The sequence below is a fragment of the Diplotaxodon limnothrissa genome, linkage group LG20 (genome assembly GCF_057381915.1).
Source record: "Diplotaxodon limnothrissa isolate DT_005_m linkage group LG20, D_limnothrissa_male_GT1.1, whole genome shotgun sequence".
NCBI classification, from domain to species: domain Eukaryota; kingdom Metazoa; phylum Chordata; class Actinopteri; order Cichliformes; family Cichlidae; genus Diplotaxodon; species Diplotaxodon limnothrissa.
Genome location: NC_140615.1, coordinates 25,128,865 through 25,141,443, shown reverse-complemented (window position 1 = coordinate 25,141,443; position 12,579 = coordinate 25,128,865). Strand labels below are relative to the sequence as shown.

Here is a 12,579-nt window from a genome sequence, read left to right as displayed (position 1 = left end):
TCACACTATACGGCCCGATGCTCTGATGCGACCTGAGTGCTCACACTGTGCCAACATAACATGAAGGTTATAACAGAAATTCTGTCACTCTCTCTCTCTCTCTGTCTTTCACTCACACAGACACACCACCATCAACTTTGCTAAATTGCTAATGAAAAACATTTATCAGGCAGCTGTGATTGAGCAGCAGTGTAAATCCAACTATTTTCACGGTTGTTGTGGTCGTGATAATTTTGTGATGCCACATCGAAAAGGCTCGGATGAGCTTTCCAAAGTTCTACAAGTTGTGCCTCCATCGCTTGTGTCCAGATCACATGCTGCACAGCCGTGCTGCTCCATCTTTTTCACCGACGTTTACGTGTTTGCGCGTGAGCAGTGTGAGCGGCTGCGGTGACACCCTCACGAGCGATTGATGATCGGGAGCTGGTCGTGAGGTGTTAATCGCTTCTCGTTACCCCACGTATACTACACGATGCACGATGAAGGCCAAAATCGGTCCGATCACCAAATCAGTCGCACGACTCAAAAACCGTCTCAAAATGGGCCAAAAATCGCACAGTGTAAGCCCAGCATTAGAGCAGCAATGTTTGTTCGCTCAGAGAAAGAAAAAAAAAGGCTGCAAAAGTACAGGGAGGAATGGGAAAAGAAAAACACCTGGCTGGGAAAATGCACGATAACACCTATAAAGCGCACTGCACTGTGTGCCGGCGCACTTTTTCCATAGGCATGCTTCTAATGGTGGGCACATGAAGAACATGAGGGGCGTGAAAGCTCGGGGAACCCTTAACCAATTTTTTGTCCACCAGGCCACGGCAGAAGCAGATATGGTATGTAAACACTGGTTTGTTTTTTTAAACCCTCTGGTTAAGGTTAATATGGGCATGTGCAGTGAATATCAGCGCTATGTGGCCAGAAGTGTGATAATATAATTTATTTTGTGTAATAAACAACTGCAAGGATAGATGATTACAACAAATAGATGACTAATACACACACAAAAAAAGCTAGAAAATTCACCACACTGGGAAGGGTGAAGACAACTGGGTCGCCCAGCCCTGGCCACGAGGTGTCCCTTGTTTTTTTTTTCAGGGAGTTGGCAACCCTAATTTCAGTACAGTATGCTTCGAAGCATTTTCACTGCGGACCCACTTGTGTTTCAGTTGAACGTCAACAAGTGAGTTTTCCATGCTGTGTGAAAAGGTTTCACATCTGACTTTGCATGCCTCGCTTTGATCTTGGCCTTAGAAGAAAGTTTATACAAAAGGTTCATTTTAGAGACTCAGGGAACCAAAGTTTTCCGCCTAGCTCTACATTTCTTTGTCTTCTTAGTTTCACACTTGATTTTATTTCCATCTCTTTGAGCCTTGCGCCTGTTGCTTTTTTTTGTTACTTTATCTAGCATACCTAAGCATACATATATTCTCACACATGAGTTAAGACTTAAAATAGATCCCCTGGCTGAATATTGAGTGTAGGATATCACATTTTTTCTATGTAATTAACTATAATATTTTAATAAGGCGCCATTCATTGCCCACAAAGTTCTCCTCAATGTGTTACACAGCTATTTACTGTATGATAAAATTACAGATATATTGAGGACCTGACAGTTTATCTATACCTTCCACGTATTTTGATCACGTTAAATAGCACTTTAAATTCCAAAAGTTGTGACTGATAATTTAAGCAATATTCTGATTTTACAAGACAGACAAGCATTCAAACCTAACACGCCTGTTCAGGTACCCAGAGAAAATCCAATGCAAGCTCCAGCAGCAAGTTGAACACAGAAACCTGTTGCTTGGAGGTGATGATGCTCACCATACAAATGTTCTCTCTGCTACTAACAGGGAGGGACAAAGTTTTATATTTTTACTTATTAATATGTTAGTAGAGAATTTCTTTAAAAAGTATTGGAACATGTTATTTGTTTGTGCTACATATTCATATACAGAATCTATTATCTCAGCCAGGAGAGCTTGCAGTCTTTGGGCAAGCCAATCTAACCACCAGCATACTGAAGAGCAGATATCAGACTGGGATCAATCTTCTCATCTGACTCTTGATAATAAAGCAAATAAGGACATTTCCTGAAATGTTGAACTAATTTGAGATAAGATCTCTTTTGGTCAAGTGTAACATTATGAACATTTAATCTCTTTTGAGACACGGGGGAATGTGCTGACTGGAAAAAAATAATAGCTAAGGGTGTAAAAGCAAGTTGCAGCTCCGATCCATATCACATGTAAACCACACACATGTATAAATCCAAACAGGGTAAAAATTCAGCATGAGGCAATTCTGATAGTGTTGTGACTCCTGCCTGAATTAATCCATTCTGACTTACCTGTCAGAAAGTCAGATAAGTCAACCTGTCAGCCCAGCAGCCTGACTGGTGGGAGAGCAGGAGCGGGTTTCACTTTTCCATCAGTTTTCTCGTAGTTTGCAGAGAAGATTTGTGTGTTCATGCGTTGTTGTGTAAGCAGTGTGTAACAGCAGGGTTTATTCTGTCTGCGTGTGCATTGGCGTGCTCTGACAGGTCAATCAATGAGGAGATGCAGTCTGCTGTTGGTTCATTGAACTGCTGTGGTAAAAGGAGAGCAAGTAAGGGTCATCTCATCCCGTTCCTCATGCTGCTTTGACTGCTCGGATTGATTGCTAACCGATTTGTATTTCTATTTTTACGTTACCTCCGATTGGCCTGATAGACTTCATCATTGCAGATTTTTTTACAATGGAAATATTAATAATTACTTCAAGATGCAATGCCAGAAATAAAGGAAATGAAATGAAGCTCTTTGTGTTTTTCCTGTCCGCATTTCATCTCCCTTCTGCTTGGAAATACTTCATTATTTCACCTTGGAAGATGGCTCTGTCAGGCGCAGCTGACAAATGAACAGCCTCAGTTGTGTTGATCATTTTAGCTTACATTTTTTTCAGCGCTGGCACTAAACCTAATTTGAAACACAACATTCAATCATCAACGTATAAAGGGATGTGAGGCGAGGCACATCATCATTTCTAATTCTCTTTGATTCTAATTCTTAGTCTGTTGAATTGTTTCCAGTAGTTTTCCATGCAAATAACATGCAAAGTTTTTTTTTCTTCCTTCAAAATTACATTAAAGGCTTTGTAAAAAGACTTTACTGTCATTTACGTGAAAATATGCACATTAAGGAATATCACTGTCCTAATGTTTAGTGTAAATTATATAGCTTTCTTATCTGCACAAACAATCAAGAGTGACAATTTATTGTCGTGGAAAAAATGCGTAAGAGAAAAACATTTCAGTGTACTATTTAAGACAAAAAAATAAAGGTCTTTTCACAGCACATTAGCACTTTAAAAACAAGATGAGTGCGAGGAAAGGCGACGTGTGCAGGAATCAGCGGGTGACAAAGAAAAGACAAGAGGCAGTGTTCTTACAAGGAGGGGAAATTTTATTTATAACACATGGTGCTGACAGGGAATCTCCAGCTCAGCGTCTATATTACAAGGTTGATCTGCAAGGCTGCGCATGTACTGTACGGTATTTGGAAACCAAGATTGCAGTGGCACTATAAACACACGCTTGAAACAACAGACTCGTTCCCTTTTGGTTTTTTTTTTGGTTGTTGTTTTTTTTCTTCATTTTTTTTTTACAAAATGGTACAAACAACAATACAAAATATTTGTGCTGTTGACAATTTACAAAAGAAGTCTTTTGACTCAATAACTGTGCAATTTTTTTTTTAAGTTTTTTTCTTTAATCTCCTCCATTTGAAACAATGTGACTATGGTACACCAGAATGCCTTCTGGACTGCAGCGCCTGTCATGCGGGCTGCAACACTTTTTGAAATGTAGTATGGTTACTGTAATAGAACTCATCTGTCCATTATAAAAAAGACACATGCAAAAAGCTCCAATTGTACAGTTACAGTTTGGCTAACTTTGTCTCTTTAGCTTCAAGCAAATACTACATTATGTACACTTGGACTTGAATAGCATTAGGATAACTCTTATGAAACACTGCTTCTCATCTTTGTGTTTCTAGCCTTTGCAGGACAATAGTTTGGCTTCTGTCGGAGCGTCCCGTCACGCATGTGTCCATGGTCAGGCAGTGTCCAGAGTGAGATTAAATGTCCCTTAACCAAAGCAGAAATCAGGGTCGGACTACAGCAGTGCAATACTTCTTTCTTCCTTCAATCTTGTTTGTTAATGTTTTCCCTCCATTTAATAGAGGGACAAGACAAGTGGACCAGGTAACAATTAATGGCCAAAGCTCCTTTATTTCCCCAAATAAACTGCATTTTAATGGGGAGCCAAGTCTGATGCAAACCACTGATATATTTGCTGCTGTGTAACTGTGAGTCATTAACATTCAGTATTGTAATGTCATTGCGTTATCTAAACAACGCGGTTCTAAAGGTCAGTTAGGTTGTCTAAAGTGGGGCCTCGTGTTTCGTCTGGCCCTGAATCTGGTCTGAATGTCCAATAAGAAAGTACGAGTAGTCTGTGAAGCATGTCTTTATTCTACGAACACTGGATGGTCATCAGCAAAGTCGCAGCTTTACTGCTGGATTAAAACAACGCTGAACGGGCTCATATATTATAGAACACTCACATATATACAGTAAGGCCTAGAGGAGTGAGTGTGTGCTAGTATAGACTGTACAAGTTGGTTTTAAGTGGAGCCTTTTTGCTAAAAATGAAGCAAAAGTTGAACAGCGACACGAGTATGGCTGTAAGCTCTTACAGAATCCTACAGATTCTTTTAAATGCACATGGCTTTTTGTGAAATATAGTTTGCCAGGTATTTGTTTTAAACAAAACTACGGTGAAAGGAAATGCAAAGACTGCACGGAAACAGGTAAATCATGTCATCAAGTGTATAAAAATGTTCCGTATATACAACACTTATGTCAGAAATAATCACAAATAGCAGAAAGTAACAGCTGTGTTTATTTTGTGTAGATATTCTGGAGGCTGAGGAGCAGTCGGATAGATAAGAGCTTATCCAGCTGTAAGCTGGGGGAACCACTCTGTTTCTCATGTCTGAGCTGAGAGCTGCGCTGAACATCGCCACTTTCTGGCTTTACAATGCAAGGTTTGACCTACAACTACCTAATTTTAAGAGATTGTTACCCTGTTCGCCTTATTAATTACACTTATAGATGCTGCTTTCCCTGTTCATAGTTGAAAATGAACGTTTTAACTTCTGTTCAGTTTGCATAAAAAATACATTTATCTCATCACAAGTCAACTTTCATACATCCATTCTGAGAGCATACTTACTTTTTCCATGTCATCACTTTTCACGTTTATACTTATACTGTATATTTAATCTGTTTAAACCGACCAGGTGAAGAACTGAAAAGCAGCAGCAAGAAGGGGGAAAAAAAGAGTAAGAGTCCCGGATCCTTCTTGTCATATCATGTGAATGTGACTGTTACTGATATTTCCACGAAGCAGTCATTATAATCATTATTTATAGACGATCTGGTCAGTTCACATGGAGCTCAAACGAGCCACCACTGAAAAGCGTTTTAATTTGCACTTGGAAGATAAGGAAAGATTAAACCTTTCTATCTGTAGCCAGCGTCTGGTCCCTCTGTGAAATGTTTTGGGTATTTAAATAACATAAAACAGAGACTAAAGCTCCCCCCCCAGTTCTCTTTACACTGCCCTGAAATATGATTACAAAAACCCACGGGTAGCGCTGCTTTTTCATTAAGTCACAACAAAAACTGCCTTTCAAAATGTCTGTCTCATAGAAAAACGTTATTACTGAAGCTTTAGTTTAGCTTTTTCTGCTTTGATAAAGTGCAGAATTTCTTATACTTTCCCTTCTACTAACTTCTTTTTAAAAACCTCTTGAACTCAAAGCCAAAAATTTTAGGAGAAAATTTCAGATGAATGAAACGCTGCCTGAAAAGAGACAGATTGTGAAGGCACTAAGTCCCTGGCTGAGGCTCAATTCCCACAGTTTCTCTGACAGGGACCAGCACCAGAGTTTGTATATTAAAAGTTTGTTGAGAAACAACAGTGAGTCAACAGACGGATAATGAAAAAAAGGGAGACAGAGGGACTCAGAATGGGGCCTGGACAAGATAACTGTTCTGTAAGTAATGCTATCAGAGCTATTTAAAGTTATCTGGTAGTTTCTTCATGAATGTACATTTAATATAGTTTCTGTGGCGCTTTTACTGCATGATAACTGGTGCCATGTTATTACCTTTAGACGCAAATATCTTGCATCTAAGTGACGAAACGGTTCTCCCACTGAAACGCTACGTCCAGATGAAAAGAATCAACCTTTTGGGATTTGGATGCACATAAACACGCAGACTTTAAGTTATCCTAAAGGCAGAATCATGTTAAATACCTTCATTTTCCTAAATAACCCTCACCTGTACATACATAGTTAAACATTACAGAGGTAACACGTGTGACTTGTCAATCTTCAAATTTAGTAACAAGCCGTATCGAGTTTTCGCTGCAAACGCAGGGAGCTCAAAACAAACACAGCTGCTATTGAAGCCACGATAAACAAAGACACATAATGCATTTCTTCTCTAAGACAGTCCTGTTATGTATTTTTGTGATTTAATTCATCACATTCAAGTTGGCTGTGATCTAGGAGCACAGATATGCCTGACTTGAAAAATTAATGATTTGTCCATAAGTTACAGACACACTGTAGGCCTATGTACAGTACGTCTAGCATAAAGCGCCCTCGTTGGCCAGTCACCACTCCTCTGAAACCAGTACTGAGATCTCCCGCAGCTACCACAGCCCTGCACGACGGGAGAAATGACAAGGGAGGTGTGAATTAAAGGGTCAGGGGGTCATATGGGGGCGTGTAAGTCCAGAGAATGGCAACCAATCCTGAGTTAGCGGGAGTCAGCTAAAATACGCACCACTGAAGGCACTTTTTTAAACAACAGTGCTTCTGTTCTAAGTAATTCAAGTTCAAGAAAGAATAAACCGAGGCCCTTCGTGCAGGAAGGACTTTCATATCGATGTTCTTGTTCTCCTTTTCTTATCCTTTGTTTGCCTCAGACAAAGCAAGCAGCTCAACCTAAAGCTTCTTCAGAGAGTCGGGCGGGGGCTGACAGCGAGGGAAAAGCGATGACCCTCGGGAATAGGGAACAGCTTGAATCGAAGAGGGGTGAGGATATAAAAAAAATAAATACAAATAAAAGGCTACACAAACATAGGTAAAAAAATGAAAATCTGACAAGAGGAACTTAAACTTAAATCTAGCATATAACATTCAAATGGAACAAAAGCACAACAGTTTGAAAATTAATGAGAAGTCTGAAAAATCAGAGCTTCCATTTCAGTCACAGACAGGCTTAGAGCAGGAGACGGTTGAGAAGAGCACCCGAAACTGACTCATGGCGCTGGTCCTCTGTGGTGGGCAATTTGATTGGTTGGTTGGTTGGTCAGTCCGTTGGTCAGTGTGAACATGTCCTTGTTATCTTGTGTTCAATAAGGATGTAATAGCCCCTTGTTTTAGGGGTCAGAGCATGGCAGGCCAGCTGACGGGACAAGGATGTGTGTTTGCGTGTGTGTGTATGTGTGTACGCGTGCGACTGGGCAAATTTAATCATCATCCCCTCCTCCGTACATGTCAGCCAGCTTCTTAAATCGGGGGCCCCAGTCATTGAGGTAGTCATAGTCCTGGTCTCCTGTGCTGGAGGAGTTGAGGGAGCTGACAGAGCCAGCGGTGGAGCCGCTACCCTCGTAGTCAAACACCAGCAAGGAGTCGTATGGAGGAGCCGTAGGATCGTTGTCTGCTGCTCTCAGTCCCTGAAGAAGACGGGAAAGCAGAGAAGTCAGCTGTTAAACTGTTGCACTACTTTATGTGATTTGTATGTTGAGCGATATTCCTCAAAGCCATTAAACTCAGCGTTGCATCAAACTGACATTTAATGTAAATCATGCCCTCATTTATAGCATATTTGTGTATATACTGTAGCATTGCATAATTAAATAATGTCAGCTTGTTCAAGGTGCTGTGAATCGTACCTGTTGTATACATGGGGGTCTTTAATGTACCCATACTTAACATTGTACAAAATCATCTTTATGTTTAAGTAAAACTATCAAACATTACAGAAATTGATGCATTCATATAGTTTTTATACCTCTACATGTACATGTGAAGCTAACAGAAGAACCTGATTGCTGCAGGTTTTACCTAAAAGCAGCTGGGTAGCATTGTGGTAGTGTCACCTTTGAAGCAGCAGAACAGAGTTCCCAGACACTGTGCAGATAAACAGTCAGATGCTGGGAAACCCGAACATGAATGGATGGAGTTATCAGAAGCCAAGATGACAGACATACAGGAAAGCTCCACCAGAGGGCAAGAAAGCAGAAAAGCCATCAACATGTGTGCCCTCCCAATCATCAGAAATGTAGTACATAGGAGGCACGATCCAAGATGAAACACAACACAGAGGCTGTGATAATGGCAGCACAAGCACCAGATTCATACACAGGACCAAAGGTGCAGAGATGCCTCTGGCAAAGTCCTGCACATTAGTGCAAGCTCAGCCAGTTTAAAGGACCATCTTTGCTGCACACTGATTAGATACACTGAGGACGGCAGAGGTAATACCCTCCAAAGCTTAACTTGGTGAAGAACAACCGGATTCTAAATAACAAATCAGCAGAACAGAGTCAGAGGGAAGCTGTGATAGATATGGCAACCAAAGCTGAGAGTTAAGTCTTAGAGCATCCACAACATATATGCTAATAGACCAGTTTGACCTTTGTTTTGCATTGTTCTGTTTGGTTTAGGATCTTCTAAATCATAGTGCATAGAAAACCACAATAAAAATGTATTCTTAAAGATTATGCTCAGAAAAAAGGCACAAGAAGTGAAAAGATCTTAAAGAATTACTAGTTATTTTTAGAGGTATGTATCATAGCAAGCTAATTTAACAACAACAAAACAACCTTTACAGGATCCACAGAAAGCTTTTGGTAAATATCACTGGTTGTAGAAAGTATGCTGCATCCTAAAGGACTTATCTCACCCTGCTCATCAGCTGTTTGAATGTCTGCCCTCAGGCAAACGCACTAGCACTAGCACGCACTACATGATTAAGAAACTACTACCACAATTCTCCAAAATCCTAGAAAACCTGTTTAATAAACGATTAGACAAATTCTTAGATAAATATAAATTACTCTCTGACAGTCAATATGGATTCAGATCAAAAAGATCAACATCTCTGGCATTAATCGAATCAATTGAGGAGATTACGAATGCTATAGATCAGAAACAGTATGCAGCTGGAGTATTTCTGGATCTCAAGAAAGCATTCGACACAATCAATCATGACATATTAATTAATAAACTGGAACGGTATGGGATTAGGGGGGTTGTACTGCAATGGGTGAAAAATTATTTAAGTGACCGGAAACAATTTGTGAAGCTGGGTGTCCATTCCTCATCATGCTTGGACATTGCTTGTGGTGTTCCACAAGGCTCTGTACTGGGTCCAAAATTATTTATTATTTATATAAATGATATTTGTAAGGCATCTGATATATTAAAATTAGTATTATTTGCAGATGACACAAATATTTTTTGTTCTGGGGGGAATCTAAAGGAGCTGCTGGATACAATTACTTCAGAAATGTGCAAAATTAAAAAATGGTTTAACAGGAACAAACTATCGCTAAATCTAAGTAAAACTAAAATTATCTTATTTGGGAATTCCCTTAGAAATGCACAAGTGCAGATTCATGTAGATGGTGTGGAAATTGAAAGAGTACTTGAACATAAGTTTCTTGGTGTGATTATAGATGATAAATTAAACTGGAAGTCTCATATAAATCATATACATAACAAAATTTCAAGAAGTGTCTCAATCTTGAGTAAAGTAAAACACATTCTGGACCACAAATCACTCCACATTCTCTATTGTTCCCTGATTGCACCGTATTTGAATTACTGTGCAGAGGTTTGGGGCAATACTTACAAATGTTCGCTATCATCAATCTTTATATTACAAAAAAGGGCCATAAGGATAATCCATAAAACTGGTTACAGAGATCATACAAATCCACTATTCTTAAAATCAAAAATTCTAAAATTCACAGATCTGGTTCATTTTCTCACAGCACAAATTATATATAAAGCAATAAATAACCTGCTTCCTGACAATATTCTAAAAATGTTTTCTAAAAGGGAACGGGGATACAATTTGAGGGGGGAATTAAATTTAAAACATCCTCGTATCCGTACAACATTAAAAAGTTTTTGCATCTCTGTGTGTGGAGTGAAGCTGTGGAACAGACTAAGTAAAGATATGAAGCAATGTCCAAGCATGGCGCAGTTTAAAAAGCGGTTTAAGGATATGGTTTTTACAGGGTACAGGGAAAAGGTAGAGATTTGATAGGGTGTTCTTGTCTAATATTTTCATGTGTGTGCGCATGCACGGGTTTGTTGGTATGGGTATATATGTATGTGTATGTGTATGTATGTATATATATGTATATGTATATATATATGTGTATGTGTGTGTATGTATGTGTGTGTATATATATATATATATATATATGTATATATATGTATATGTATATATATGTGTATGTGTGTGTATGTATGTATGTATGTATGTATGTATGTATGTATGTATATATATATATATATATATATATATATATATATATATATTAAATATATATAAAATTGTAGGTTGTGTATCCTTCAGGTGTTAATGGGGTTATTGAAAATGTGTATATGTGCGTATGTGTGTATATACGTAGGTATGGATAGATAGAAACATATATGTGTATATATAAAAAAAAAAAAAAAAAAAAAATTACACATAACATATAATGTAATTACAAGGAGGTATTTCTGTAGTCTATTGATACTAGATAGTGGAAAAGGGGTGGGATTAAATAAGCTTATGCTTCTTCCTGCTCCTTTTTGAACATGGACGTTATTTGGAGTTGTGGTTGCTCGTTTTCCTTTTGTTTGCTTTGTTCATTTGTCTCTTTTAATTCTATTTTTTTTTTTTTATACTTTTTCAACATGTTCAAAATAAAGATTCAATCAATCAATCAATCAAAAACAGGTTTGTTTGTTTTTTTCAAATCCCAGAACCACCATCTCACTGAACTCTGCTCTGAAATCACACACCATAAATCAGTAACAGACCAATTCAATCAGCACCTGCTGCAATACTATTTACTATCTACTATTTATACACAATCTTCTTAGACAAGTGCAGTATCTTTATAAAACTACTGTGGCCACTTTTGACTCTTTTAAAAATATCTGAACATCTGGAACTGTGTTTGTATCTTTTACATACCTAATAAGTTCAATTTCTAGGTAGTGTGCAGAGTTGTTGTGGTTTTTTTCTTCTTCTACATAGTGACGATATAGAAATTGCGAGTGTATATGGTTGGTGTGGAACTTTGCTTCTCAATAACAGGCCAAAAGTTACTGAGCCTCAGCCACAACATTATCAATATTAACAATGACAGGTGAACAAGCGAAGTTTCTCATGCCCTTACGTGTCTGTTTACACAGCACGATTGGCACCTACACAACCTCATTGTGTAGGTGCCAATGATTGATCCGTGAATACAAATACAAAACTCAGGAGCTCTTTGTTTCAATGTGCGATCATCCCTTTTCATCAATACTTTGACACAGTTTCATAAATAAGATATGACGGGGTCTTCATGTTATCTGGCAAGGCTCGATTCTTTGCTCGCTTCCAAGAATGATAAATTGGGGCCATCGACCTGAAGGTTAGCTAGGTGAAAAGAATGGACTTCATCCTTTTCAGTCACATAATGAGAGATACTATGGATAGAAACCTAAAAAGCTTCAATCAGTCTGGGCACAGTGCATGGCAATATCACCATGTGTTTGCTGTGTTTGTGTTTAACCAGACTGCTGAAGCGAGCTCAGGTGAGTGCATGTGTGAAAGAGAGAGAGTGAGAGAGAGTCAAGGCTGGATGGATCAAAGCTGAACAGCTGCCAACACCTCTCGAGTGTGAACGTGTTGTCACAAGTCTGTCAATCAGCATTTTCTCGCATCAGTGTTCCAACGCTGGAGTTGTGTGAGTGGACAGTGCTCATTTGTACGTGTGTGTGCGTAAATTAACCCGGCACGGTGAGAGGAGCTGTAACATAAAGCAAAACCTGTCGTTCCCATCACCCTGGTAGAGTTCTACGTTTTGAACAACATTCAGAATAAGTAATCACGTTAGGTGTCAGATTGACGGAAAGTAAAAGTGAGTGGTCCATCTTATAGCGGGAACAAACAATCTAGTAACAGTGGAGCCATTGTGCATGCAAAAGATAATGTGTGCTTATAAATCTACCTCATGGATGAAGTCTCCGATGTCTCCGGGGTGGGGAACAACAGGTCTGATCGGATACTGGGACTCTGGGATGATCGGACGCTCATCCACCCTGCGGACACCAGGCGGCTTGCTGATGATGTGCTCCAAGGAGTCGGGCTGCTGCAGCTGGCTTAAGTCATAGTCCTGCAGAGAAATCTAAGTAAGGTACAGTCTGAAACAGAACGCGTATTTGTGTATTTGAGCAAGTGCGT

General features: G+C 39.2%; 1 protein-coding gene across 1 annotated transcript in view; it reads right to left on the bottom strand.

The window, feature by feature from the left end:
• Nucleotides 1-7,510: 7,510 nt before the first annotated feature.
• LOC146610986 (cadherin-4-like) overlaps nucleotides 7,511-12,579 on the bottom strand; it is a 251,544-nt gene continuing 246,475 nt past the window's right edge. Inside the window, exons 16-17 of the mRNA XM_085343936.1 lie at nucleotides 12,347-12,511; nucleotides 7,511-7,795 (exon numbers count right to left, since the gene is read on the bottom strand). Coding sequence (XP_085200062.1) covers nucleotides 7,589-7,795; nucleotides 12,347-12,511 — 372 coding nt within the window. The 3' untranslated portion in view covers nucleotides 7,511-7,588. The remainder of the gene's footprint in view (nucleotides 7,796-12,346; nucleotides 12,512-12,579) is intronic.